The following is a 26745-nucleotide window of genomic DNA, read 5'->3' as shown; positions in this document are numbered from 1 at the left end:
AATTCTGCTTACATCAGTCTGATTCCATTAGTTTGTGGCTTTTTCCGTCAAGTGGCCCCTTGTGGTTCCCCTCAGAGCCTTCTTTCTCTTACACCTACCCAGAGGTTTGATCTGATTGATTAATGAGTTGTTGCTAGAAGAAATGAGGACAGAAAAGGGTCTTCCCATCTCAGACTCCTGGCATTCATGGCCTCTTTCTTCTTTTTAAACAGAGCATCATCTTATTTTACTACTCAAATGAATTACTAAGACCAGTTTGGGAAATTAATTTTAATACACAGATACAAAACAACAAATATAGATTCACAGCATTTACAATAAATCATTCAAATAACATTGTAAATAATTTTTTCTTTTACAAAAAGAATTTCAACAAAAATACATATCAAGTTACAGTATTCTTGTAGACCAGACTTTAGCTGTCAAAGCTAATCCACCAGTTTGGAAGCATCACTGACTTACACAGACAACATCACCTTTATATGGATGAGTTAAAAATTACCAAAGCCTTGCAAAGTGGGTAAGCAAGTCATACACAATGGGTTCTATTATGTACAAAAAGACTAATTATTAAATCACAGAGTTGGTTTAAAGTATTTTCTAAATACAAATGTCAATGCCAATGTGATAACTAAAAGCAGTAATAAAAAGTATGTTCTACTAGGTGAATTTACATGAAACATTTAAACTTCTGTTTTTTTTTTAAATCCTTCCAAGACCAGCTAAAATTTTCCACTTTTCTCCAAAATTTTTTTGTACTCCATTTGCATTACATCCTGAAAATAAACAAGATTAGCAAGAATAGTTGCTAATAGTTAGGTGAAGCATATTACAGGGAAAACTTTGCTAGCAGTTTAATCTGTAAGTTGGGTCCAACATCCCTGGTCTGTAAGCCATTCATTGAAAGGATGTTTATTCACACTTGTTGGCACTGTCCTTTTACATACATTTCACTGGTTTTCCTCTCCTTCATGCAAGAATAATGCAGTAATACTCCCCCAGCTCTGGGCAATCGGGCTCTTCTATTCTGACTAGGAAAGTAGGTTGATTTGTATTCAGGAATATCAGCAATTTAGGCATGCAGAGATTGCTACCTGGCCAGATGCTGAATCACCTGGTTTTTACAAAAGATTTCGATTGTGAAGTGAATTTTGAAATAAAACACTTTTGCTATACAATCACATCACAGGATGTGGCATTAGTCTTCAAATAGATGAGGTATAAAAGGGTACAGTATTTGGATATGGCATTGATGGTGGTGATATGTTTTCAATAACAGAATCACATCTACCAACCGGAGACAAACCCCAGATTTACTGAAAACAAACCATGCACACAGTATCCCTGGACAGTGCTGGCAAACTGCTTGTTACCCTCTTCCTTGTTAGCAGGCCAAAGACAATGAATGTTCCTTCTCTAGGACTTTTCAAATCTCGTTTAGAATGGCTTACAATTCACTGCAGGGTTCTCATCCATTTAGGTATATCAAAACTGAGAAAGCTGCTCACGGCCATTTCAACTGTCTTTCACAGAGTTAGCAAATGGTGATACACTAATGCAATTCATCCAAATGTTGTCAACCAGTGAAGTCATCGAAGCCTAACTTTTAAAATAAATTTAAATTTATTTTTTAAACTGGTACATAAAATCATAAAAATTGTACATATTTATAAGGCCAAAAAATAAAAAGGCCCACCCAGGGTTGGGGGTGGAGAAGATAGATTGGGCAGTGGGTGGAGGTGGGGTTTCCCAATAAAATCCACACAGGCAGGGACTTTTTGTTGCCTCTTTTTCTCTCTCCAAGTAGAACATGACTTAAATCAAAAAGGAAGTATGGCAAGCTGAAAACAAGAATACCTGAGGCCTTCTGTTCTTTTAGTAATAAAACCCAAGCTAGACAGATTTAAGAAGTCAAAGGATGTTCTAGCCTTTAAAAAATGTATAGATGTTAGCAGTTTTCAAAATCACCTCAGAATCCAAGTCGGATCCACCCAGGCCAGGTGTATAATCAAATGACATCATCAAATGACCATCACACTTTATAAAACTGATTCTCACAATCCCAGGTCTTGAACTGACCTTGACTTAATCAAAACATGTCCTGGTGTTCAGGATTCTCGGTTATGGAGTCCGTGGAGGTAGATGGGAACTTGAAGTCAGGACTCAGCTGGGAAACACGTTAGGACTGATCACAAAACCTTAAAGCCTTTGCTCACTGCCAATTGGTCAATACTAGCAAATGGAAGCCCTCTGACTCCTCACTCGAATGAATCCTCACTGAAAATGTAACATAAGTAACTGATATTTTTACTACCTGAAAGCAATTCTCTTATATTACATTAAAAACAACAAAAACCTGTTCAAAATTGCTGTACATACAAACAACTCTATTTAGCACAGAAAAGTAGTTTTCAAAATATATCATTACATTTTGTTAGTAAAAATGTCAGTTATATAAATGCAACTGAGGTTGAAACAGTTATTCATGGACACGCACACACATGCACAACCAATGCATGAAGCCATAGCACCTCTTCTGTCAAGGGACCTGTGGTGAGAAAGAAGCAACCCTGAGGCTGTAAACCACAGGGCAAGGCAAACTCTCAGCAAGCCAATGTAAGCAGGCATTTGAATAGTCACAAAATGCCCTAAGGGCCCATCAGAGAGGTCCAGAGTTGTGTTTTCTTGATGCATGAATAACTGCATATGGCAAGCAGGGGAGAAAGGAGGAACTACATCCTTAAAGTTAACACCTTCCTCTTTAACTCTGTAGACTTGTTTATTCTCAAGCTTGGGTCTGTGGGGGAAGAAACTTTGCAAGAATAGCATACAAAAAAATGAGCTTCTCAAACAGAAATCCACAAACTATGTGACACAATATCCCCTAGTTAGCACAGAGTGCAGAGCCTGACTTCTCTAGACTATTTAAAAGTTACTTTCATCATACTTCTCAGTATAAGCAAAGAAAAGGAGATTATTATCTGCAGGCATCAGCCTGTGTGGCCTCCATTAAAAAGAGACTCCTATCTTTGAGACTAGATATTTTGCTAAGGTGTCTTTCACAGGCAGTGAATCTCCACCGTTTTGAGTTTATAGGACAAAGGCAGCTTTAAACCCCAGAGAAGCAGGATTGTTCTGCCCTGTGTTTTCTTCATGGGTTCTTCCGAGTTGCAATTTTACTGATGAAGACATCGGAGACAACTGTTGGAAGATGTGCAGGATGTTTTTAAGAAAGCTTTCCAACTGGTGCATTCTCATGTCATTAAAAATTTAAAGTAAGTGAGCTTTTATATCGCAAACAGTTGTTCGAATGCTGTTTCTTGATTAGGATGAATAAGTGAGATGTGATTTCTGCTCAAGGAGTTACACAAGGCACACAGGCAGGTGAGGATCCGACTTGCCAAGGACAAACAAGCTGGCCTTGAAAGTAGCATGACCTGGAGGATGCCTCAGTGCCCCCACATCTCAAGCTGTGCTGCCAGGAGATGGATGTAATTTTCCTGACTAGCTTAAAGAAGAGGCACCATGCAAGATGAAGCCTGCATTTGGCAACTGTGTAGACACAGGTGACACCAGGGAACACCCTGGTCATCTCCAAGCAGCTATTGATCCCCTAATACTACCAGAGGGAGTAAAAGCTCACCTTCTAAGTGTGACCAGACACATGGTAGGGAGAGGCAGCATTATAGCTACTCCCCATCGTTGATTCCCTTCAAAATCAAATGCAGACTCAATCCTCTAATTGAGTCATTTCCTTAGTACTGAACAGCTCTCGGTGCTCTGGAACTGCAGGAGTGTCCCCATCTCTAGTGGGGCTTGTGGAGCTACCACAGCAGCATTCCTGTAGAACCTGACCCTGGTTCCAACGTTCCAGCCACCTCAGAGTGCTCCTTGGGGCTTCTCATGCAGGGCAGAACTATGTGTCATGACCTTCTCCTCCTTTCCACGACAGCAGCAGGAGCTCTGAAGTGAAGGTGAGTCCAACTCCTTCCTTGAGCCCCCAAAGAAGTTTTCAACATTGGGGCCAAGAAAGTTTCCCTGGGTTTCACACAAAAGAAATGAACATGGTTCTCCTCTTCACAGTCCCTTGGGGGGAGTATGGGCCTGCTGCTCACTTCCTGAAAGGGGCGAGTTTATGGAAGGTATGCCAGAAGAGGGAAGGCTTTCTCTTGGGTTCCGCCAGGGCAAACACCTGTTGCTGGGGGATGCTGGTAGGCACCGTGATGTGGCGCTGGTGGAGGGGATGCAGGTTCTGGTGCTGCGGGGCAACAGGGCATCCGCTATAGTCTAACTCCGGGGAGGGGGAGGAAGATAGAACATTGATTGAGAGTCACTCAAGAGAACCACAAAGGAAAAAGAAAAATGTCAAGACTCAAAGATCTTAGCTAATTTTTAACATTAACCAAAAGAATACTGAATAGCTATCCTAAGAAACGGTACATTCAAATACCACGTGGGAAGCCTGGCATAGATTATCTCATTTAATCCTCTTAATACCATCCAGGTACGGGAATTGAAACCCAGAGAAGTTATGTAAATCACCTATGGTCACACAGCAGTAAGTTAAAAGAATTAGAACTGGGTTGGAAAGCAAAAACATGCTTTAAATGAAAACCTGGAGCTCATCTCGCCTCAGCTAAAAGCCTATTCTGCCACCGACTAGTTGCAGTTATTTGCAGGCAAGTGTTTGACTTCTCTGTGCCTCAGTTCCCTAATTTCTTTTTTTTTTTTTATTAGCTACACATGACATTACAATGACCTTGGCAATTCATACATTTGAATCAGTTGGGGTATAACTTCTCATTTTTCTGATTGTACAGATTGCAGAATCACATTGGTCATACAGTCACCTATATACATACAGCAATCATAATGTCTATTCTATAGTTCCCTAATTTCTAAAAAGGGGCAACAGTACCAGATTGTTATAAAGAATAAAATGAGTCAATATAGGTAAAATGTTTCAAAGAGGGATACCTAGCCACTTGAACCCTGCTTCATCAGGGTATTTCATATCTGTACAGAGGTCATTAAAAGGCTTATTAAAATTAACTAAAAGATCAAAGGTAAGAATGTAAGTCAACCTAATATGATGAAAGAGAGGGCTTCAGAAGCTGACTGGTTCAGAATCCACTCCTGCACCAGCTTGTCACAGGGCTTTCCTTATCTTACAGGGAGATGGGGAGGATGGAAGAAGAACCCAGGAGAAGTGCCCAATATGGTAATCTCACTCAAAAATGTCAGTGCTCCTTTCAGTCTCTGGAAACCTAGCTGCTCCGAGAATGACCTGTAGAACATCCAGAGAGAGACTAACATATTCTAACCAAGTCATATTTTCTAGTTACCTGCCACTAGGAGAGATACAAAAAATAAAATGGATTTTCTGCCTTGAAGATACTCAGTGGGGAAAACGTGCACAGAGAAAGTAGGGGAGTGCTAAGTGTCATTTGGTAATCTTAGCCAATTAATTGAGGGCCTATCAGATCGCTGAATTTAACTGATCTTGCTTTTGTTTTCTCAAGTAGAAAAATACCGAATGGCTGGGCATGGTGGCACACATCTATAATCCCAGCAGCTCAAGAGGCTGAGGCGGGGGGGGGGGAGGGGGTTGCAAATTTGAGGCCAACCTCAGCAACTTAGCAAGGACCTAACAATTTAGTGAAACCCTGCCTCAAAAAAATAAAAAAGGGCTGGGCGCCATGGCACATGCCTGTAATCCCAGTGGCTGGGGAAGCTGAGGTTGAGGATCTGAGGAGGATCCCGAGTTTAAAGCCAACCTCAGCAATGGTGAGGCACTAAGCAACTCAGCGAGACCCTATCTCTAAATAAAATACAAAACAGGGCTGGGGACATGGCTCAGTAGTGGAGTGCTCTTGAGTTCAATGACCAGTACCAAAAAATAAAAATAAAAAAGGGCTAGGGATATGGCCCAGTTGCAAAGTACCCCTGGTTAAATCCTCAGTACTTAAAAAAATAAATTTAAAAAATTAATGGAAAATATTGGGTTAGACTACCTGTATCATCTGCATTATGGAATCATCTGTGTGGGTGCATCAGGACCCAGGTGTGTGGTCTGGTGTGGACGTCCTCATGTCCCTGCCAGGCAATTCTAATGTGCATTACATGAAGGGGCTCACACTGAATAAACTCCACTCACTCTTTTATGTTTAACTCCCTGATGCTCTGAATGTACAGATTTCTTCCTCATGCCCAGAGAGCAAAGAGTCTCTTGTGACCTGGTGGGTAACAGCATCTTTCTCTGAAGGGTATAAGGAATTATGAGGTCTGCAGCCCTCAGGTACCAGCTCAGATTTGCTGCACCCACATTCAAAATCAACTGCAGCCAAGCACAGTGGTGCACACCTGTAATCCCAGCCACTGAGAGTATGAGGTAGGAAGATCACAGGTTCAAGGCCAGCCTTAGTAACTTAGTGAGGTCCTGAGCAACTTAATGAGACCCTGTCTCAAATAAAACATTAAAAGGGCTTGGGATGCAAGATCTCTAGCAACTAGAGAAATACAAATTAAACTACACTTGGATTTCACCTCTCTCCAATCAGAATGGCAATTATCAAGAATACAAGTAATAATAAATGTTGGTGAGGATGTGGAGAAAAGAGTACACTAAGACATTGCTGGTGGGACTGCAGATTGGTGTAACCATTCTGAAAAGCAGTATGGAGATTCCTCAAAAAACTTGGAATGGAACCACCATTTGACCCAGTTATACCACTCCTTGGTATATATCCAAAGAACTTAAAATCAGCATACTGCAGTGATGCAACAATATCAATGTTTATAGCAGCTCAATTCACAATCGCTAAGCTATAGAACCAACCTAGATGCCCATCAACAAATGAATGGATAAAGAAAATTTGGTGTATGTATGTATGTGTATGTGTGTGTGTATATATATATATGCCATATTACTCAGTCATAAAGAATATGACAATATGACATTTGCCAGTATATGAATGGGACTAGAGACTATCATATTAAGTGAAATACAAAATCCCATAAAATGGGGGGTTGGGGGGCTAGAAGTTCATTGGATTAGACAAAGGAATGAAGGGAAGGGAGAGGGGATAAGAATAGGAAAGATAGCAGAATGAACTGGACACAACTTTCCTATGTTCATATATGAATAGTACCACAGTGAATCTCAACATCATGTATATCTATAAAACTGGGATCCTAATTAAAATAAGATTATATTCCATGTTTGTATAAATTTATCAAAATAGTTTCTACTGTCATATGTAATTAAAAAGAACAAATAGAAATTTTTAAAATGCTGGGCACAGTGGCATACACCTATAATACCAGTAGCTCAGGAGGCTGAGGCAGGAGGATCATGAGTTCAAAGCCAACTTCAGCAAAAGCGAGGCACTAAGCAACTCAATGAGACCCTGTCTCTAAATAAAATACAAAATAAGGCTGGGGATGTGGCTCAGTGGTAGAGTGCCCCTGAGTTCAATCCCTAGTATCAAAGGGGATGGGGTGCAGAGAAGTGCTCACTAGTAAAGTACCTCCAGATTTTTAAACAACCACCAAGCAAAACAAAAAACCAAAACCTAAACAACATAAACCAAATACAGACCATCTCCAATTGACTATTACTTGGGTCTGTCCCTTTGACAGAAGTTAATAACTGCCCCCTCTTCTCTCATTCTGATACTAATGCACATTCAGAGGAGATCAACCCTTCTTCAAGCCTTACCTTTTGACTTTCCATGCCCTGCCTTCTGAGCATTTAACATGGCAAGTTTCTTTTGATTTTCTGACATTTCCATTCCTGTATTAAGAAACAAATATGATCTATATTCAAAACGTGATGTTTCAGAGCAACACCTGCACCACAATCTGAAGCAAAATCAAGGGTAGAAAGACTGTCCTAGGGTGGCTTCTTAATTACCTCCAAAGCCAGACATCACCAAGAATAAAATGGGTTGCTATGAATAACCACAGAGACTCTGTGTAAAGCCAGACATTCTTGGGCAAGTGTTCACGTGGTTGCCCTCACCACTCTACTGCACAAGGCCCTAGGAGGAGACAGTGCAGCCAAGGGGCCCGGGGTTTGCTCCCTGTGTGCCAAGGGAGTTCTGTAAGGCCGTGATTCTACCTGAACAAAAGTGCTGTTGGAGGACTGGGTACTGGCTCTACTCCAGCTATATGCGTGTGTGCCCTGAGTGTCCTTTATGCTCAAGTTCTGCAGCAAAGGAACAAGGGTGTCTAGTGTCTGTGCACTAGGTGAACTGGATGAAAATAAGCAACACTAGAAAAGCTGAGGAGATTCAGAGAGAGGCGGAAGACTGAGCAGCAGTTGGTGCTGGCCCTGTCTTCTCTAGCAGGGAGCAGGAAGCAGAAAGCCTTCCCCCTGGAGGCAGGTACTTCTTTTGATCAGACATCATCTGGGCTCTGCTTTCACTTCTCAAATTGCTCTGAGTAGCCAGAGATAGTGACATACATCTATAATCCCAGCTACTCAGGAGATTGAAGCAGGACTGCAAGTTCAAGGTCAGCCTAGGTAACTTACTGAGGCCTGTCTCAAGATAAAAAGGGCTGGGGGATGTAGCTTAGTGATAAGTACACCTGAATTCAACCCCTACTACCAAAAACAACAATAAAGCCCTGAGTCACTCTTGGGACCCAGACTCCAACTCTGCATGACCCTCCCTTCCCATGACCAGCATCTGTCCCTGATTGGTACTGATGTCTCCTTCAGGCAAGATACTCTGGCCCCTTGGCATTTCCTGCCTTCCAGGCTGTCACAGACAGCCTGGGCTTGACCCCTTCAGTGTTTGCCCAAGTATCATGTACCCAGACTGGCATAATGCCCTTCAGTGTCTGCCCAAGTATCATGTACCCAGACTGGCATAATGTCCCGGGCAGAGGCTTGGGGCCCATTTCACCCCACAAGCACCCAGTTCACAGCCTTCCTGGCCTCATTCATCCATCCTCCTACTCATTCCCCTCATTCATTCTTCTCTCTGAATATATTCTTGCTTCTGACAATGGCTTAGCCTGACTTGTAAATCCTTTCAACTCTAAAACAAGACCCCACAAAAACCCTCCCATGAGTGAGAACAAAGCCAGAGTCAAGGCTCAAGACAGCAGCTGGTTATATGCAACACAGGATGACTAGGTTTCCCTCCTAGCAGTGGATGAGGATGAGCGGGGAAGCCCCTGAGCTCCATCCTGGACCCCAGGATCTTTGCAGTCTGGGATGACTTGGGCTGCAGAGACAATTTTCTTTCATCAATTTCATCTTTAAGGACCTTCAGTCCCTGTAGCACCCTGACTTCCCTTCAATAAGGTGCACTCACGACTTTAGTGTTTGGGGGACTCTGAAATTTGGATTTAGAGATTGTGGGTGCTACCATCATTAAGGCCACATGGCAGCTTCAGTCTCATGGGGCCATGCAATAGTTCAAGATCAGGAGAGACTGTGAAGACAAACCAGCAGTATAGGTCAAGTATCCCTGAAATGCTCGGGATCAGAAATGTGTCACATTTCAGATTTTTCAATACTTGCACAAACACAACGTCATATTTTGGGGACAGTACCCAAGTATAAACACAAAATCCACTATGTTTCATAAACCCCTCATACATTGCCTGAAGGTAATTTTATATAGTACTTTTAGTGTTCCTGCATTCCGAGTGCAACTTGTCACATGAGCCAGCTGAGGAATTTTCCACTTGTGACGTCATGTTGATACTCAAAAAGTTTCTAATTTTGGAGCATTTTAGATTTGGGATTTTAAAATTAAGAATGCTCAACCTGTACAAGCATAACAAATATGAACAAGCATGGCTTTAACTGCAATGTATGGAGCATATTTCGTAGGTGACAACAACAGAAAAACATAAGAGGCAGAATTGGGTCTGGATAGATGGAGGCAGCAATGTAAATCTGAAGTGTTCTGCACTGCTGAAGCCTCCAGAATCATCTGGTACTTCTAATGGCCTGGGGTGGTGGGGGGTAGGGGTGGGGTTGCCATAGTACACCTCGGGATCTACAGTCATGCTAAGATGGTTTTAAATGCTACTGTGCCACAGAGTGGGCTGCTTCCTTAGGTTCAAGTTCTCATCTGTAAAAATGGCATAATAAAAGCAACCACATCCCAAGGTCTTTCACATCTCTATAAATGTGGAACAGAGTAACTTGCATAAATATCTAATAAATACTGTCTGTAGGAACCACCTCTGTCATCTTAGGTCTTGGGAGCAAGTTCAGAAGTATTTAGAATTTGCAAATCCTTTCTTTTTTCCCAATGGTGGGATTTAGCTCTGAGGGAGTGGGCTGGGAACACAGCAAGCATGAGAGGCAGAAAATGAGGCTGGAAAGCAGAGGCTGATAAGCCCTGGGTGCCCAGGGCTGCTTACCCATCTCCTGGTCCTCCTGCACCCGACGCCTCTCATCCGCACAGGCCTGCAGCCACTTTGCCTTGTCTTCCTGTTTTTTGGCACAGAACAGGTGAACCTCGTCTGTGGTCCTACAGACCAGCTTGAAGGCGTTTCTCACGTTGAGGTTCCAGTCCTTGTCCCGACCATCCTCCACATCCACAAGCTCCACCTCGTCCATGTCCATGCGACCCTTGTAGTACAGCATGTCCCTGCTTAGCAGGTCCTTCTTGCAGGACACCAACTGATGGTCAAACAGGAAGAAGGTCCGCTGCTGGCTTTTGCCCTGCTTAGTGATTTTGGTCAATTCCCCTGAATGAATCAATTCTGAACTTCGGTCTAGAATATCCAATCCCTGGAAGGATGAAAACACACTTTCAGATCTTCTAATTCTGATTCCTTTGAGTGTTTGAGATACAGACCTATAAACTCTCTTGGATTTTCCAGAGACGGGAATCCAGAGACCACCCACTGCCTGTCTGCACAGATAGGCAGGCAGGACCCCAGAAGTGATAGCTTCAGATCTCAAGTGAGAGCTGAATAAGACTGATCCTTCAAGAATAAGGAAGCATCAAGGAGGTTTTTCCAGTTCAGGGACACAGTGGTGCCACAGACTCCTGTAGGCTTTTGAGTCAGAAACATCACAGCTCCCTGACTTGTCTAGGGTCTTGGAAACAAAGGTCAGGCAGCAAATTGCCACTGAGAAATTAGTAAACTTCTGACACTAAATTATTCCCTAAATGTCAGTCCAAAATGAAAAAGAAAAACACTTCCACAATATTTAGGTTGGATCTAATCCAATGTTACTTTATAATATTTGGTATGACACTGGCCTTTGTTTTATAAGATTTTACTCTCCTTTAATCCCAGTCATACATAATATTTTTTGGAGGCAAAAGAGCTTAACTTCAAAATAGTTCTTCTGTTTACTTGCCTGAAGCAACTCTGTGCCCTAGATTCTTCACATACAAAACAAGGGAGTCTGAGGCCTGTCCAAGCTTCAAAATATCTAAAAAAGTCTTTGAAATGTAAGTATTTCTCTCCCACTTTCACCATTACAGTCTACTTCCATTAAACTTCTAACTCCTCACTCCAAACTCTCAATCCTCTGGGAGAATAAGTTCTTTTGACCAATGAATGGATGTAGGAAGAATTCTTCTTGGTCTAAAAACAATCTGAGTGTGGCTGGCTTATTCGTAGGAGCAGCAATATGGCACAGTGGTTACCAGCAAAGACTCTGCAGCCAGGTTGCCTGCTTGGTTTGAATTCTACTGTTTGTGTCCTCAGGCAAGACATTTAACCCTTCTGTGCTCCATTTCCTCCTCTGCTAATTGGGTGTAATAACATTATCTACTTTATAGGACTGCTAAGAGGATTAAATGAATTCATAGATGTAACTGGCTCTTAGAACAGTGCCAGACATGAGGTAAATAAAATACAGGCTCTAACTATTGTCTCTATTTGCAAGCATACATGTATTTAACATAGGTATGTATAAACAAAAACAGCAGGCATATTTTTTAGACGATTATTATTGGCTAAAACAGTACATTTGTACTGTATTATATAATGCCCACAGTGGCATATGGGGTAGGTAATAATTTCCTTCTCAACTTAGGAATCAACATGCCTCAAAATACACGGACCATTAATAGTAATGTATATCATTAAAGCCAAAAACAAAGTGTCAATCGCAGGATGTTCAAGTATATCATCACCAGGTCAAAGGTGCAGTTAAGGGTGGAGGGGCATTGTGTGTGTGTGTGTGTGTGTGTGTGTGTGATAGTCCACTTACCTCCCAGCCCACAATGGACACCTGCCAGCGAGCAATCTTGTCGAGGCTCTCCAGCTTGCTCATTGATCAAACAGGCCACATTCTTCATGGCCTCATAGGCTGCCTTTATATTGTTGTAATCACTGCAAAATGGGAAGTTAATTTCAATCACATAACACATAACTCACAAATGAGGACTGACAAAATAACGCTCTGGATTCCTGATTTGTACACTAATAGTCTAGACAAAGTGGCATTTAAATAATAGCCATTGTTCCCTTCTCCTTGTTTCCCCATGAATAGACTACAGTTTGCATAGGTTAAGGAAGCTGATGGAATGCAATTCAGAATTCTTTGGAATAAGAATGTTTTCATTCACTTCCCAGAAATCACAATGAATGAAAGTAAATGCCACAAGAAAACTAAGTTTTGGTCATGGTGACTAGGGGTTATTTTTGATAATACAGAAAGAATGGTCTTCATTATTGCTTTGATTTTGACATAGCCAGTTCTGCTATACAAAGTACTTTAAAAATCACTCTAACCATTTCAAGAGTACTGTTGCACCAAGTCTTCTCTTTCCCCTGTTCAGGAAGGGCCATGAGAGGATACAAGCCACAGTCTTAAGTGAGGAATTGTGTCTGTGCTCACAGAACCTTTACCTCACCAGTAGGTCTTCATTCAGAAAACACTAAAAAGTGTTTTCTGGATGCTGCAGCCAAACTAAAATAACCCCCTAGCTAGCCCTCATCCCCATGCCTCTAAAACCATAAGTACTGAAAACACTGAAACCGCAGTTCTAATCTACACAGGATGCGACACAGCGGTGTCTGAAAGTGTCACAGTCAGGTTTAGCTTAGCGTTGATGATCTGGGGATATGTAAACCAACCATCCAGCTGACGGCTGAACTTTTCAGTCTCTTATGGTGACTAGCAGGACAGACACAGCCACAGGGTTAATTCAAATGGACTGAATTAGAATCCTCCTGCACAGCCAGGGAGAAAAGCCTTGAAAGCAGATGCTGCTGTCTATCTACCAAACACAGCTAAACTCCATTCATTTACTGATCAGGCTGTGGGTTGATTCCATCATTTAGCTATTGTGAATTGTGCTGCTATAAACATTATGTGACTGTATTGCTAAGATACGTCAGTTTTAGATTTTTTTTGGAAATAACAACATTTGCCATAAAGCAGATCTCACTGTCTTTACACAGGACTATTCCCACAGAAGCAGAGCAGAAAAGAGGAACAAAAATGATACATGGGGGCTGTCAAAATAACAGGAGTGAATGCCCCAGAGAAGTCTTTAGAAAAAAGGTGCAAAGTAAATTTTTTGGTACAATCCTAGAAAAAAAAAGTAGAATACAAGGCTTCTCTTTTTCTCTAGAATTTTTGCTCTGTTTTACGTAAGACAAAGAAATGGGCTTTTTGCCATTTTATTTCATATATTTTGTTAATCTGTTTCATATATATACGTGTGTGTGTACACGTGTGTGTGTGTGTGTGTATGTGTACAGAACAGTTCATATATATATTTATAAATTATTTTGAGGCTCTAAGCAACTTAAGCAAGATACTGTCTCATAATAAAAAATAAAACATCTGGGACATAGCTCAGTGATAAAGTGCCCTGGGTTCAATCCCCAGTACAAAAGAGGAAAAGAAAAAGAAAAGTCACTGTTGAAGAGTGGTGTGAACTTGGACTACAACTTCTCTACCTTGGAATGCAGTAAGCTGCCTGTGCATGTTTTTCAAGGAGGCTTTGCTTCTGAATTATCTATTTTCTCTAGCTCCTTGTCACGATGCCTGTTCATTCTTTTAAAAAACACTTCCACAAATTAGTGGCTCTCTCTTGACATCCACGTTTGTGTTTCCTACTGAACTTTTCTGACTTTTCCACTGGAGACAGAACGCTTACACACACACACACACACACACACACACACTTTGGTTCTAATTCTTTAAACTAGGTCTAGTATCTAGGCCTAGTGTTCAGTGGCCATCTCTTACTCTTCACCTTCCAATCTATTTATTATAAAAGCTTCCCTTTTTAAGTCTGGTCTCTCCAAGTGTTCAGAGGCAGAGAAGGCAAAAGAATGATTCACACTCTATACTCTGCAGGTTGGTACAGTGATCCTCCTTATCCAGGTTAATCAGTCCTTCCTTATCTAGTTGTTTTCAGTGGTTTCAGTTCCCCATGGTCAACCTTACTCTGAAAACATTAAATGGAAAAATCCAGAAATAATTCATAAGCTTTAGGTAACTTTTATTATAGTATTTTTGTTATAACTGTTTTGTTATTGTTGTTGTTAATCTCCTACTGTGCCTCATTTATATATGAAACTTTTTCAGATATGTAGATACAGGAAAGAACATAGTCTATGCATCTATGTAGGGTTCAGTAGTATCTGTGGTTTTAGGTATCCATAGAGGTTTCTGGAATGTCTCCCTCTCAGATACAGGGCGACCACTATAGTCACACCTGTCTACTTAACCAATGAATTCATTAACTACTACGAAAAAATATTCATCCAGTATTTCTAAATGGTAAGAAATAACAATATAGTAAAAATCTGCACACACTCATGACACAGTTTAAGAATTACCCTTATGTTTTTATATCTCTAAAAATGCCTATTCTGGAGCCTCTTCAAATACCCTATAAGGCTTCTTCTTTTTTTTTCCTTTAGAATTTTCAATAGTTGACAGTCATAAACATAACTAACCCTTACCCTAAAAACCAACAGCTCTAAAGACTGCCATTTATATCCATCTGTCCCAGCCACTGCAGAAACACTGGGTAGGCACAGGTTCAGGGCAATGCCATCTCTGCCCATCTGCCCTGAAGGTCCCATGGCAGCTCCCTCACCTATGCTCCTGCGTGGTGTACTTGAGCAGCTCTGCCAGCTGCAGAGGGTATTTGCAGATCTTCTGCACTGGCGTGAGGAGGAACCCATCCAAGGCAATGTCAATCATCTGCTGGAGCAGGCGGCAAGCTTCGAAGAAGTGCCTGTACTTGCCCTGCTTCATGAGGTTGGAGAGCTCCACGCAGGCTCCTGGGTGGTTGTTGCAATACTCGGAATAGACGGCAAAGCCCTCTTGCTGGAGAGGGAAAGCAGCCTTATCAGGTTATGGGTGACTCTAGGTCATCTAAGGGGACACTCCTGAAAAGGAGGAAGGATCACTGCAGCAAGGACAGGTCATGAGACACAAGGTGATCCACGCAATTGTGTAGCGGCTTCCACACCTGGGCAACAGCAATGGGCACTGGCAAAGGCTCTGGCTTCTGTCATGGAAAGATGGAGGAGCAGGACCTCTGCCATCCCCTCTTCATCCAGCTTGGGTTGGTAGATGAAGTGGCAGAGAAAAAAAGTGTTGCCGGAAACCCGATTCTCTCTAGCCAGCTCCTCTTTACTTCTCTGATAAGATCTTTTTATTTTTGAGGGGTACTGGGGATTGAACCCATGAATGCTTTACTGCTGAGCTATACCTTTAACTCCCCCAAGTCTTTTTAAATTTTGAGACAGGTTCTCGCCAAATTGTTCAAGCTAGTCTTGATCTTGAGACCTCCTATTTCAGCCTCTGGAGTTGCGAGGATTAGAGAGATGCTTCCCGGTGCCTGGCTCACTGATAAACTCTTTTTGACTCCATGCCTCCTTCACCTCCTCCCCACAATTCTGCCTACTTCTCCCAGGCCTGATTTTCACACATGTCACTCTCCTGTCTCAAGAAAGACCATCAAGACCATCTACCTTTCTGGATTTCAGAGCTGCATTCTTCCCTTTCTCCCTCTCTGTATTGTGGGCTCCCTCCCTTCCTCCACCCTTTTGGGTCAACAGGGTATCTGCATTCAAGGCCCTGTCCCTAGGCATTGCTCCACGTCCCTGAATGTTGCCTTTCCCTGACCCTCAGCCACTGGGCAGTATACTCACACGTGTTCAGCCCCCACCAGAGCTGCCTTTCCTCCCTTCCCATGCCTGGCCCTGCCCTGCTGGATGGTGGAAGTTTGAGTGTGCTCAAACACAGGATGTCAAACTAAGCCCCTATTTCCCTAGAAAACAGATTTTCCTAAGCTACTTGTTAATTTTTGAGACTCAAAACCCTGTAAGGCAGTTCTATTTTTTTTTTTTTTGTCACCTATAACCACTTGTCACACTTTCCTCAAAAATACCCCTTCTGATAAATCTCTTTTCCCATCTCCCTGTCCCTCACCAGTACCCTCCCTGGTGGCAGCAGCAATTCTCTCTAGCCCTCAGGACACTCACCAGCCTGCTCTCCTGTTAATTCCCTCACCTCTGAAGCCTCTCTTACTTCTCCTCTACAAGGACCTGCTACTCTGACCTCACAGGTCTATTATAATGCCCTAGATATGCTCCAGGTACCTATAGGGCCCATCTTCACACCAAAACATGATCAGTGATTTAAGGTCTACCCACCCTGAGGGAACAGCTCAAAAGCTCTCAGGCCCAGAACCCAAGAACTGAAAAAGTGGTGTTGCTGTCACTAACATTATTACTGATTATTCCCTGACTATTTTGGCTGGAAATAAAATTGTCTTTTCCTGAAATCTTAGTATATAAAATAATAATAGTCAATCACTGGTAAATAATGATAAACTCATGCCACTGTTAGTGGAATGTTTTGAAACAATCACAATGTCACATGCCAACTACTTAGTAATGTGTGACCTTGGGTCACTTACTCTCTGGGCCTTGGTTTCCTCATCTGTAAAATGGGGAAGATAATCATTTCAACCTAATGAATGTAGAGGAGCCAATGAGAAACCTCGGAAAACAGTGCGTGAAACATAACAGACACTTAATGGATACTATTACTCTACATATAATCCCAAACCGAACAAAAAGATATTGAAAAAATTGCCTTGGGGTATTGAGAAACCACCCAACCTAATTTTACAAGTGACATCTCTATTCTATGGAAAATTAATCAAGCAAACAATTACAGCAATAAACCAAAATAAAGAAAAAAAGACTCCTATTTTTAGTGGAGTCTCATTTCAAAATTATTACTTAACCAGATGTTATTAGTAAAGAAGCATCAGTAACATACATGCTGAAGGAAGCAGGATCCTATTTCACTTACGTGAGGTTCCTCTTTGTTATACTGTTTCTCAAGGTCTTTCAGGAACTTTCTTTGGAACTTGTAAATGTCTTCAATGTTTCCAAAAATAGTGGCTAGCTGTGCAACAGTGAACATTCCCGTGTGCTTGCGGCACTGTCGAATATAGCCCTACAAAATACAAAAGCAACCTTTTTTATTTGAAAGGTCAAAGAAATGCAATGCTGAGGATCAAACCCCAGGCCTAATACAGGCTGGGAAAGTGCTCAACAACTGAGTATATCCCCACCCCAGCATAAATATTTAGGGGAAAAAAAAAAAAAAAAAAAAAAAAACACAAAAAGAAAAGTGAAAAGTTTCATGTGGTTGGATTTAAAGCTTCCAGAAACTAGTTTCAAATACCAGAACTTAAAAATTAGTACTGTCACACTAATCTAAATTCTTAAAGACAATCATTCTCCCATCCCTAATTCTATTGCACAGCTGAGAACCCTTGTCAAACATGGAATGTGACTGCTTACTGAATAGCTAATGAAGCTCTGCTCATTGTCAATCATGGCAAGACGCCAAGGACATCTAACACAAGGATTCCACTTTCACTATACAACAAAAATGTGTACAACTTTAATCAGAGGACTGCCCTAACTAAGAGTGCTAATTAATTTTCTTACTCTACCTCTGAACCACAACCACAGTCCCAAAACTGACCTTTAAATAAAATACATACCACTTACTTTTGGTATGAATTTTAACAGGATAATAACACAATGCAATAGTTCAGAGTGCAGGCTCTGGGACAGACTGCCTAGGTTTAAATCCCAACTCTACCACTTTACTTTCTTGCCTCAGTTTCCTTATCTGCATTAGGGGGCTAACAGGATTGCCCAATAAAAATGGTTAGTAACCAAGTTAATCCAGGCAAATGGAGCATGATAAATATTTGACAATGATTAGCAGTTATTCTGATTTTCCTAAAATGCCATTTTATTTTTTGTGACTTTTTTTTTAAATCAGAGTTTTACAGTTACACATAGTAGTTGGGTGCATCCCAACAAGTTCATACGTTCATGGGATTTGATTTCAGTTCATGATCTCCCTTTTTACTCTTCTCCTCCTCCCCTCCCTTCTTCTCCTTCAGACTTTCTTTCATTTATCTATTTATATTTGATTGGTTCCTTATGTAATCTTATCCTTCTCTGCCCTTTTCCTTTATTTTACTCTAGTTACTGCATATGAAGGAAAACATTTGACCTTTGAGTTTCTGAATTTGACTAATTTCACTTAGCAAGATATTCTCCATTTCCATCCATTTATTGGCAAATGCCATTATTGCATTCTTTGTTATGGCTGAGTAGAATTCCATTGTATACATACACCACAATTTTTTTTTTTTTTTTTTTTTTTTTGGTAGTGGGAATTGAACTCAGGGGCACTCAACCACTGAGCCACATCCCCAGCCCTATTTGTATTTTATTCAGAGACAGGGTCTCACTGAGTTGCTTAGCACCTCACTTTTGCTGAGGCTGGCTTTGAACTCGAGATCCTCTGGTCTCAGCCTCCCCAAACGCTGGCATTACAGGCGTGAGCCACCACGCCTGAACACAATTTCTTAATCAGTTCATTTACTGATAAGGCTATGGGTTGATTCCATAATTTAGCTATTGTGAATTGTGTTGCTATAAACATTAGGTGGCTGTATTGCTGTAATATGTCAGTTTTAGATCTTTTTGAAAAATACCAAGGAGTGGGATAGCTGAGTCATATGGTGGTCTTTATATGTCATTTTAAAGACACTTCATTCACCACACATTGACACAGAATAAGAAGGTTGGCACAAGTAAGCAAAATATCAGTAGGTCCATGTGGCAGATTGTCTAAGTACAGAATGGACAGTACTTTGCCTTAGCTTGTCTCTAGTGCTGAATGGTCACAGTTGAATTGATAGTGCAGATCTCAGCATTCACAGCTAGGACAGCCAGAATGATCAGACCTGGCAGGCCAGAGCTCAGCAGAATACTCACACAAGGTCTACAAGACACACAGCAATAGGGGAGAAAGGAGCCTTGCAGACTCACATCTGCTAAAGTTCAGTTCTCTGAAATTAGGACAAGAACATAAAATAAATGATTGCTGAGGAGAATATCATGACACCATTAAATATAGTCTAGGATAAAGCTTAAAATTTTTTTCATCTATATCTAACGACTCTGAATTTCATCTATGAGTCAGTGATTATACACTGGGGGCTTGGAGAAAGTGATAACCTTCAACTGTAAAGTCAAGTGGGTTCTACAGAAGTCAATCACTTTAAATACTCCCAGGAGTTAAGTCCTGAGGGAAAAAGTTGCAAAGTGCCCTTTAAAGAGGACTGGCTACTCAGAAGGCTGAGACAAGAGAGTCCCTTGAGCCCAGGAGTTGGAGGCAAGCCTGGGCAACGCAGCAGCGAGACCCCATCTCTGTGTATACATAGATTCATTTATATACGTATGCGAATAAATAAGGACTGGCTGCAAGAGCAGGTAAAACAGCCACAGCCCATTAAACTCAGCAATGTAGATAGCAGGTGTTTAATGGATCTGGGAAGGGGCTAGATGGGCAGGAGCAGAGGTAAGGAGAAATGAGAAGTATAGGAAAGTGTGCTTGTAAGAAGGAGGTGGGGTCGTGTCCTGCAACCATGAGCCCTGACCTACAGCAAGGCCCTGGGGCCTGCACCTTACCTCGCAGATGTCCTTGAGGTGTTTGATGTACACCCGTTCAGTGTTCATGATCTCCTGGATGACATTTGTCCGCATCTGGTGCTTGTTCTCAGAGTGCTTGTGGTGGCTTGTGCTGGTATCCTCCTCCTGCTCCTCACCATGTGTACTGCTAGAATTCTCAGACAGCTCTTCCTGATTGACTCGAAGCTGCAGTGCACACACACGTGACAGGTGATGTGAGGAAGAAGGAGGTGAAGACTTCATGGCTTCCCACTTGTCTGTGACCAGTTATGAGAGTGGCCTGGCCCTAGCTTCCATCTTTATGGCCTTAGCAGAGCCACAGCCCTGCCAACACACTCCAAGAAACAGCAGCATTGCCAAATAATTTGTTTACCTTCATTAAATTTTTTATTTGGACTAAACTGATTTCTTACAGGTTTGACTGGTATGTGGGACCGAAACAAAAAATTACCGAAGAACTAGACCTGAATAAGGGGGAGATCTGCCTGAAAGGAGTCTGCTGTTACACCTCAGATACTTCCAAAAAGCACAAAGGGCCACACACTTACTCTGACAAAGCTTGCAGGGAACCAGGCCTCCTTATCCTCATTCCGGCCCCACCACCAGTCTTTGTTCGAGGCTTCCAGGACCTGGATGACATCCCCGGCCTTGAAGCCCAGTTCCTGGTCATCCATGGTCACATGGTCCCAGAGAGCTTCTGCGCAGACCACGCTGCCATCGCTGATCAGCTGGAACAGAGACAGGACAGGCTTCATGTTGAGAACGGGCAGGAACAAGGGAGCTGCTGTCTGAGCTCTATCTTGGTGACCCTGACCTCTCCTAGTTCTTGTTCAGACACCTGGTGACGTCCAGTCAATCCTTACTTCCACTGGTTATACAAAAATCAATAGAGGAAAACATATTGGGGGAAAAGTACCAGGTGGGCATCTCCAACCTGTTCTTAAAAGAAAATCCAAACCCACTTTTTTTAATATACTTTTTTTAGTTATACATGACACAATATCTGCGTTTATTCATTTTCATGTGGTGCTGAGGATTGAGCCTAGTACCTCACACGTGTGAGGCAAATGCTCTGCCACTAAGCCACATAACCCCAGCCCCCAAATCCACTTTTAAAAGATGTACAGATGCCGCTTGATTTATAATGGGGTTACCTCCGCATAAGCTCATTGTAAATTAAAAATATCCTACATCCAAAATGCATTTAATACCCCTAACCTACCTTACATCACAGCGTAGCCTGCCCTAACATAAACATGCTCAGAACACTCCTGTTAGTCTATAGTTGGGCAAAATCATCTAACAAACCCTTTTATGATATGTTAAATAGCTCCGGTAATACACGGAACACTGTAAAATGAAAGTGAAAAAGAATGGATGGAGGGATGGAGGGAGGGATGGATGGAGCGAGGGATGGATGGAGGGAGGGATGGATGTAGGGATGGAATGAATTGTTAGCCTGAAAAGAGCAGAACTCAAAATTGAAAGTATATTTCTACTGAATACATGAGTATTGCTTTCACATCATGGTAAAATAAAAAAAGGCTGAAACATTGTAAATTGGGGACTGTATAAACAGCTCATTTAGCTCTAGGTCAGTTAACTAAAAACCTTGAATATCTGGAATATTTGGTTTCTGCAGATGTTGGAGCCTAGCATCCTAATGTTAGTTGTATGTGTTAATGGAAGTCCTGCACATGTTCTCCCAGAGGTGTGTTACTCATACTAATTCCCAATTCGATATTCAACTTTATAGTTTACTACAATTAAAGACAATGGCTTGGTCTTGGGATATTTAACAGTTACTGAAAAAGTCAAGAACAGACATGGCTCATTCACTGGGAAGAGTTGATTCTGCCTCCCCTTAGCTCTTACAGACAAAAAGGCCTGTGACCAGCAGTGATTCAGATTTCTGAGTTTTCTGGATTTTGGAACATTTGCATAGTCTTTACTGGTTGATAATTCTAATCCAAAAATCCAAAATCTTAAGATTTTTGAATGTCATGTTATTGCTTAAAGAGCTTCAGATTTGGGGGTTTAAGTTTAGGGATACTTGGCTTATATCATGTTTAGAATAATGACAGGAGATCTCAGTAGGGAGGCTAACAGACCTCAGTTACACTCCACACACTCTCCTTAAGAGTATTCAAAGATTGAGGTGCCTGCCTTCTAGAAAAATCTCTGTAAAAAGAACTAAAGCTGCAAAGTGGTAGAAAGAACATCAGATTGGGAGTGAGAATCACATGGTTAATTCCAGCTCTACCATTTGCTACCAAATCCATTTCAGGGCATGACTAATGTTAACTTTTACATTTTAGATTGCAGTTGAGAATTACATGAGCCAATGTAATTGGCTCATGGGAGTGCATTTCATAAACTAAAAAGCAAGACCTGAGTGCTAACGATTGCTGCTCTAATTACTTAAAGGATAAGCTTCAGTTACTGGGAAAGCTTGGTCACAGACATTTTTCTGGACAATGCAAAAAACCACAGTGTTGTTCTTGTATATGCATGGTTTTGCTTTTTTTTTTTTTTTTGGTATATTTTGTTTGCTTGCTTTTTTTTTTTTTCCCAGTGCTAGATATTGAACCTAAGGCCTCATTTATGCTCTACCATTGAGCTACCCCTCCAGCCAATTTTTTCAGAGCTGGGGACTAAACCCAGGGCTTCGTACATGCTAGGCCAAGTGCTCTACCACCAAACTACACCCCAAAATGGGAATCAGAGTTCTAGGGTTTAGAGAATGCTTAGCAAAAAATAATCAGATAGCAACCTCTGAAGTAGTTCTGGACCCTGCAAATCCAGTGTCCGATAAATGTCACTGTTGTGTGGATTTCTGGTACCTCATTAATGGCCAGCTATTCCCCGCCTGGCTGTAGATCCCGAGGATTGGCCTGACAGAGTTCTTCATAGCTGAAGTCCTCCTCGCTACCGTTGTCATCAACTAAGGCAGAGGACTCAGTACCTCCATCTGAAGAAACTAGAGAGAGAGAGAGGAAGGGCATGGTTGAAAAGGCACAGATAATAACAAAATAAAATGAAACAAAAGAAAGCACAGATAACAAGTTTTTTCATATGACAAAATAAACTACCTTTGATAACATACTCCTCAGATAAAATGATCAGTTTCATCTTACTCAAATAAGAAATCATTAGAAAACATCTACTGACATATTTATTAATCCAGAAGCAGCAACTGATTCTGAGGAGCTGGAGTCAGGGGTTCTGTTAAGTGAGAAGGGGGACATTTCAGAGAGCACTGCTAATACAATTATTTTGTGAGCTAAGGTAAACTATGTGTGATTTAGTTGAAAATTTATGCCTCAAAACAGAAAAATACAGATATAATGTTTCTAAGCAATATGGTGATATACTAGAGGAAGTAAAGAAACTGAAAATTATGATCACTTTTAAAAAAGTATTCTGCTTCCATCTGCAAGGCAATAGTACTATTAAATCCCCAGGTCCATTCTTACTATTGTCCACAGATGAAAAGGACTGGAACTCTCAGAATTAGGAATTACATGGTATCTTTACTACAAGAGACAGGTCTTTTATGCATTCATTTATTTTGTGTACTGGAGACTGAGCTCAGGCTAGGCAAGCACTCTGCCACTCAGCTACATCCCCAATCCTTCTTATCTTTAATTTTGAGAGAGGGTCTCACTAAGCTGTCCAGTCTCGCTTCTAATTTATCATCCTGCCTCAGCCTCCTGTGTTGCTGAGATTACAGGCATGCACCACCCTGCCTGGGTGAGACGGACCTTTTAAGGATACATGTAGAATTTTGGGTTTCATTACCTTGCTATTAAGATTTTCTATATTGGGACAAAGGCTTTCTCTCACCAATGCTAACTAATCATCTGTCACTGAATGGAGATGTTTCTTCTTTGAGATTGATAGCCTTGGACCTTCTGTACAAGCTGAGGGATGTCTCCATCACTATTTTCTGTAATGGGATGAGTAGCAGGTGCTGGGGGACAAAAAAATTAAGCAAAGGATAGTCCTTGACTTTAGCAGGCCAGGGACATTACTCTGGTAAGCTAGGGTAGAGTTTCAGGAAGAAGGTAATAAAACAGAAAAACAGAAGCAGTGGCTATCTATTCATGATACTCAGATGGCTTTTGACTGAGAGCAAAAGAGTGGAATCTGAAGCACATGCTACACAGACAGTAGTATAGAAGTTCTCCTATTATCTGCAGTTCCATTTTCCCAGGTTATGGTCAACCACAGTCCAAAAATATTAAATGAAAAATTCCAGAAAAACAATTCATGTTTTATAATATTACAATATACAATGGTTCTATTTTATTATTTGTCATTATTGTTGATCTCTTATGATGCCTAATTTATAAATTAAACTTTCTCATAGGTATGCATATATAAGGAGAAAACATAGTTTGGTACTACCCGTGATTTCAGGGATCCACTGGGGGTCTTGGAAATTATCCCCCATGGTATTCACTCATGCATGGAATGACAGATGAGACTGAAAAGTGAGGGGGCAGGGTGAGAGGGGCTCACTGTGGAGGCTCTCAAGGACTAAAGCCAGCCATGGGGGCTTTTCTTAGGGTTGAGCCAGGGAGTGACAGCTTTTGAGTAGAGGTCTGCTGATGTTGTAGAGAGAGGAGATACTAGTTTTGCTGAGGTGTGGGCTAATTTCAAGCCCTAACCCTCTACAGGCATGGTCCTGGACCTGAGCAACTCATCTCTCTGAGTTTCACACACTTCTTTTTGAAGAATGTAGTGACAGAACATGTGTCAAGCTCCTAGCATCCTTGATGAGCAGCTGGGGCTTGGCAAGAGTGTTATTGTGGTGATCGTACTGAAGGTGACAAGGGCTGGGCTAAATAACAACTTTGCTATAATGTGAAGGAAGGATTGGCGGAGGGGGAGGAGAATGAAGCCAGAGAAACCAGCTGGGAGAAATGAGATTAGAAGGAGCCAGTAGCAACAAGGTGAAGGACTGGGGAAAGGACTGTGGGGACTGAAGTCCCAGGATGATGGAGAGGTTAAGCTCAAGCTTGGAGAGAGAAAGAGGATGAAGTCAACGTGATTTCAGAAAATCCCAAGCTCCTACGAGGATTTAAAAAAGGAATACCAGAGGAAGAAAACCAGTGCAGAAGGAAGGAGGAAGGGCTAGACAGATCAGAGCACGGCTGTGCTCTGCTTGACTTTGGACTTGCAAATCTACATTTCTACTACTTTACTCTCTGTGAACAAGCCTCTTTTCTATACTGAAGAACTTTTTTTTTTTTTTTAACTTTTTATATGCTGCTAAATCCAAGGTGCATTTTCTATTCCCAGCCCATCACAGCCGGATGGATACATCCCAGGAGCTTTGCAGACCCACATGTAGCCTTGGACCATCCCAGGACCTCCTCCCTGCATCCTACCTGCCTCAGTCCTCTCCTTCCCTCAACACTTTGGCTGTGTGGTAGAGAGTAATGGATTTTTAAGCAAAGCCTCAAATTCTTACACTAAAAATAGGAAAAATTACTGAAGGAGTTTGCAACAATGGGGGTTATAAACACTCTGAAAATTAACCACACGAACTGTATTTCATGTGCTGGATTCTTAGATTTTCCTCTCCAAATACAGATAGGATAAAGATTATGATAAAGAATTCAAGCTGGAAAAGCAGAGGCACCATGCTCACAAAGCAGATGGTGGGTAGACAGAGCCGTGACTGAGTGGTTACTTGGCCAGCTTGGGCCTTTCCCAGCCTGACCCTAGCCACTCCTTTCACACTCTGCTCCAGCTACTTTCCCACTGGTTGCCCCTGTCCTGTGTGCCCAAGCTTTGAACACAGTGTTAGGGGCACTCTACCCAGACACGTCTACTGATGAGCCCATGCTTTTTAACTGCTTTTCCCACTGCAGGGTGCCCCTGCCACCTGGAAATCCCACAACATAGCTGCAGTCACCTCCTTTCCAGAGTCCTATAGTGAGCCTAGGGTGAGCCAGCTGTACCCACGGGTCTGCACACCTGTGCCCCTGGAGTGTAACTGCCTAGGCTGGTGCACTGAATACAGAAAAGTCAGTGAACCCTGGATGAACTGATGATGCTACTGGCCCAGTTCCAGCTCTCGGTAGGGACCAAGTTGGGGTTCTAGGCAGGTGCATGGTGCCTAGCATCTTTTCCCCACCTCAACCCCCCACTCCTGTTCCCATCCCTAATCTTACCCAGGGACTGGGGAGTGAAACTGAAAGGGAATGCCTCAGACATGGGGCTGCAGAGAAAGGTATGTTCCTGGATCTGAGCACAAAAATGGGAAGCTCTCCAGAGCCTTAGCTGGACCCTCGCTTCTCCCTGCTTCACCAAGGGAAAGAGGACAGCACGGTCAGGGGCACAGCAGGGTCAGTGGAACTCCAGTAGAAGTGGGGGGAGGACAAAGGCAGGGAACCCACTCTGTGTCTGTCTCTTGAACCAGTAAGTGGCAAGGAATGACACCACCTAATAGGACCCACCTTCCATTCTCCCCACCCCCTCTTTCTTATTGGAACTTCTCACCCCAGGGAGTGTAGGGCTGGTGGTGGTTCTGCAGTCTGATTCTGGGTGTGTGTGTGGGTGAGAGAAACATACTCAAGCCTGTACCAAGCATAGGGACGGGCTCCTTTGTAAATGTGTAACTTCTGCTTTCTCCCCTGAGGTCAGAACTGGAGGTTATCTTGGGCTGGGATTGTGGCTCAGGGGTAGAGCGCTTGCCTAGCACGGGCGGGACCCGGGTTTGATCCTCAGCACCACATAAAAATAAAGGCATTG

At 42.1% G+C, this 26745-nt stretch overlaps 1 protein-coding gene across 1 annotated transcript in view; it reads right to left on the bottom strand.

Moving 5' to 3' along the window:
- Window positions 1-4046: 4046 nt before the first annotated feature.
- The window catches only part of LOC308640838 (spermatogenesis-associated protein 13-like), a 154532-nt gene continuing 131833 nt past the window's right edge, over window positions 4047-26745 (bottom strand). The window contains 11 exon segments of the mRNA XM_081278770.1: window positions 4047-4287; window positions 7721-7795; window positions 10390-10762; window positions 12203-12260; window positions 12262-12324; window positions 15054-15286; window positions 17255-17434; window positions 19981-20166; window positions 20529-20708; window positions 22824-22838; window positions 22842-22960. Coding sequence (XP_081134896.1) covers window positions 4112-4287; window positions 7721-7795; window positions 10390-10762; window positions 12203-12260; window positions 12262-12324; window positions 15054-15286; window positions 17255-17434; window positions 19981-20166; window positions 20529-20708; window positions 22824-22838; window positions 22842-22960 — 1658 coding nt within the window. The 3' untranslated portion in view covers window positions 4047-4111.

This window comes from Spermophilus citellus (genome assembly GCF_964194105.1).
Source record: "Spermophilus citellus genome assembly, chromosome: 1".
Lineage (NCBI taxonomy): Eukaryota > Metazoa > Chordata > Mammalia > Rodentia > Sciuridae > Spermophilus > Spermophilus citellus.
Note: the sequence above shows the minus strand (reverse complement) of the source record. Positions and strands in the feature narration are given on the sequence as shown.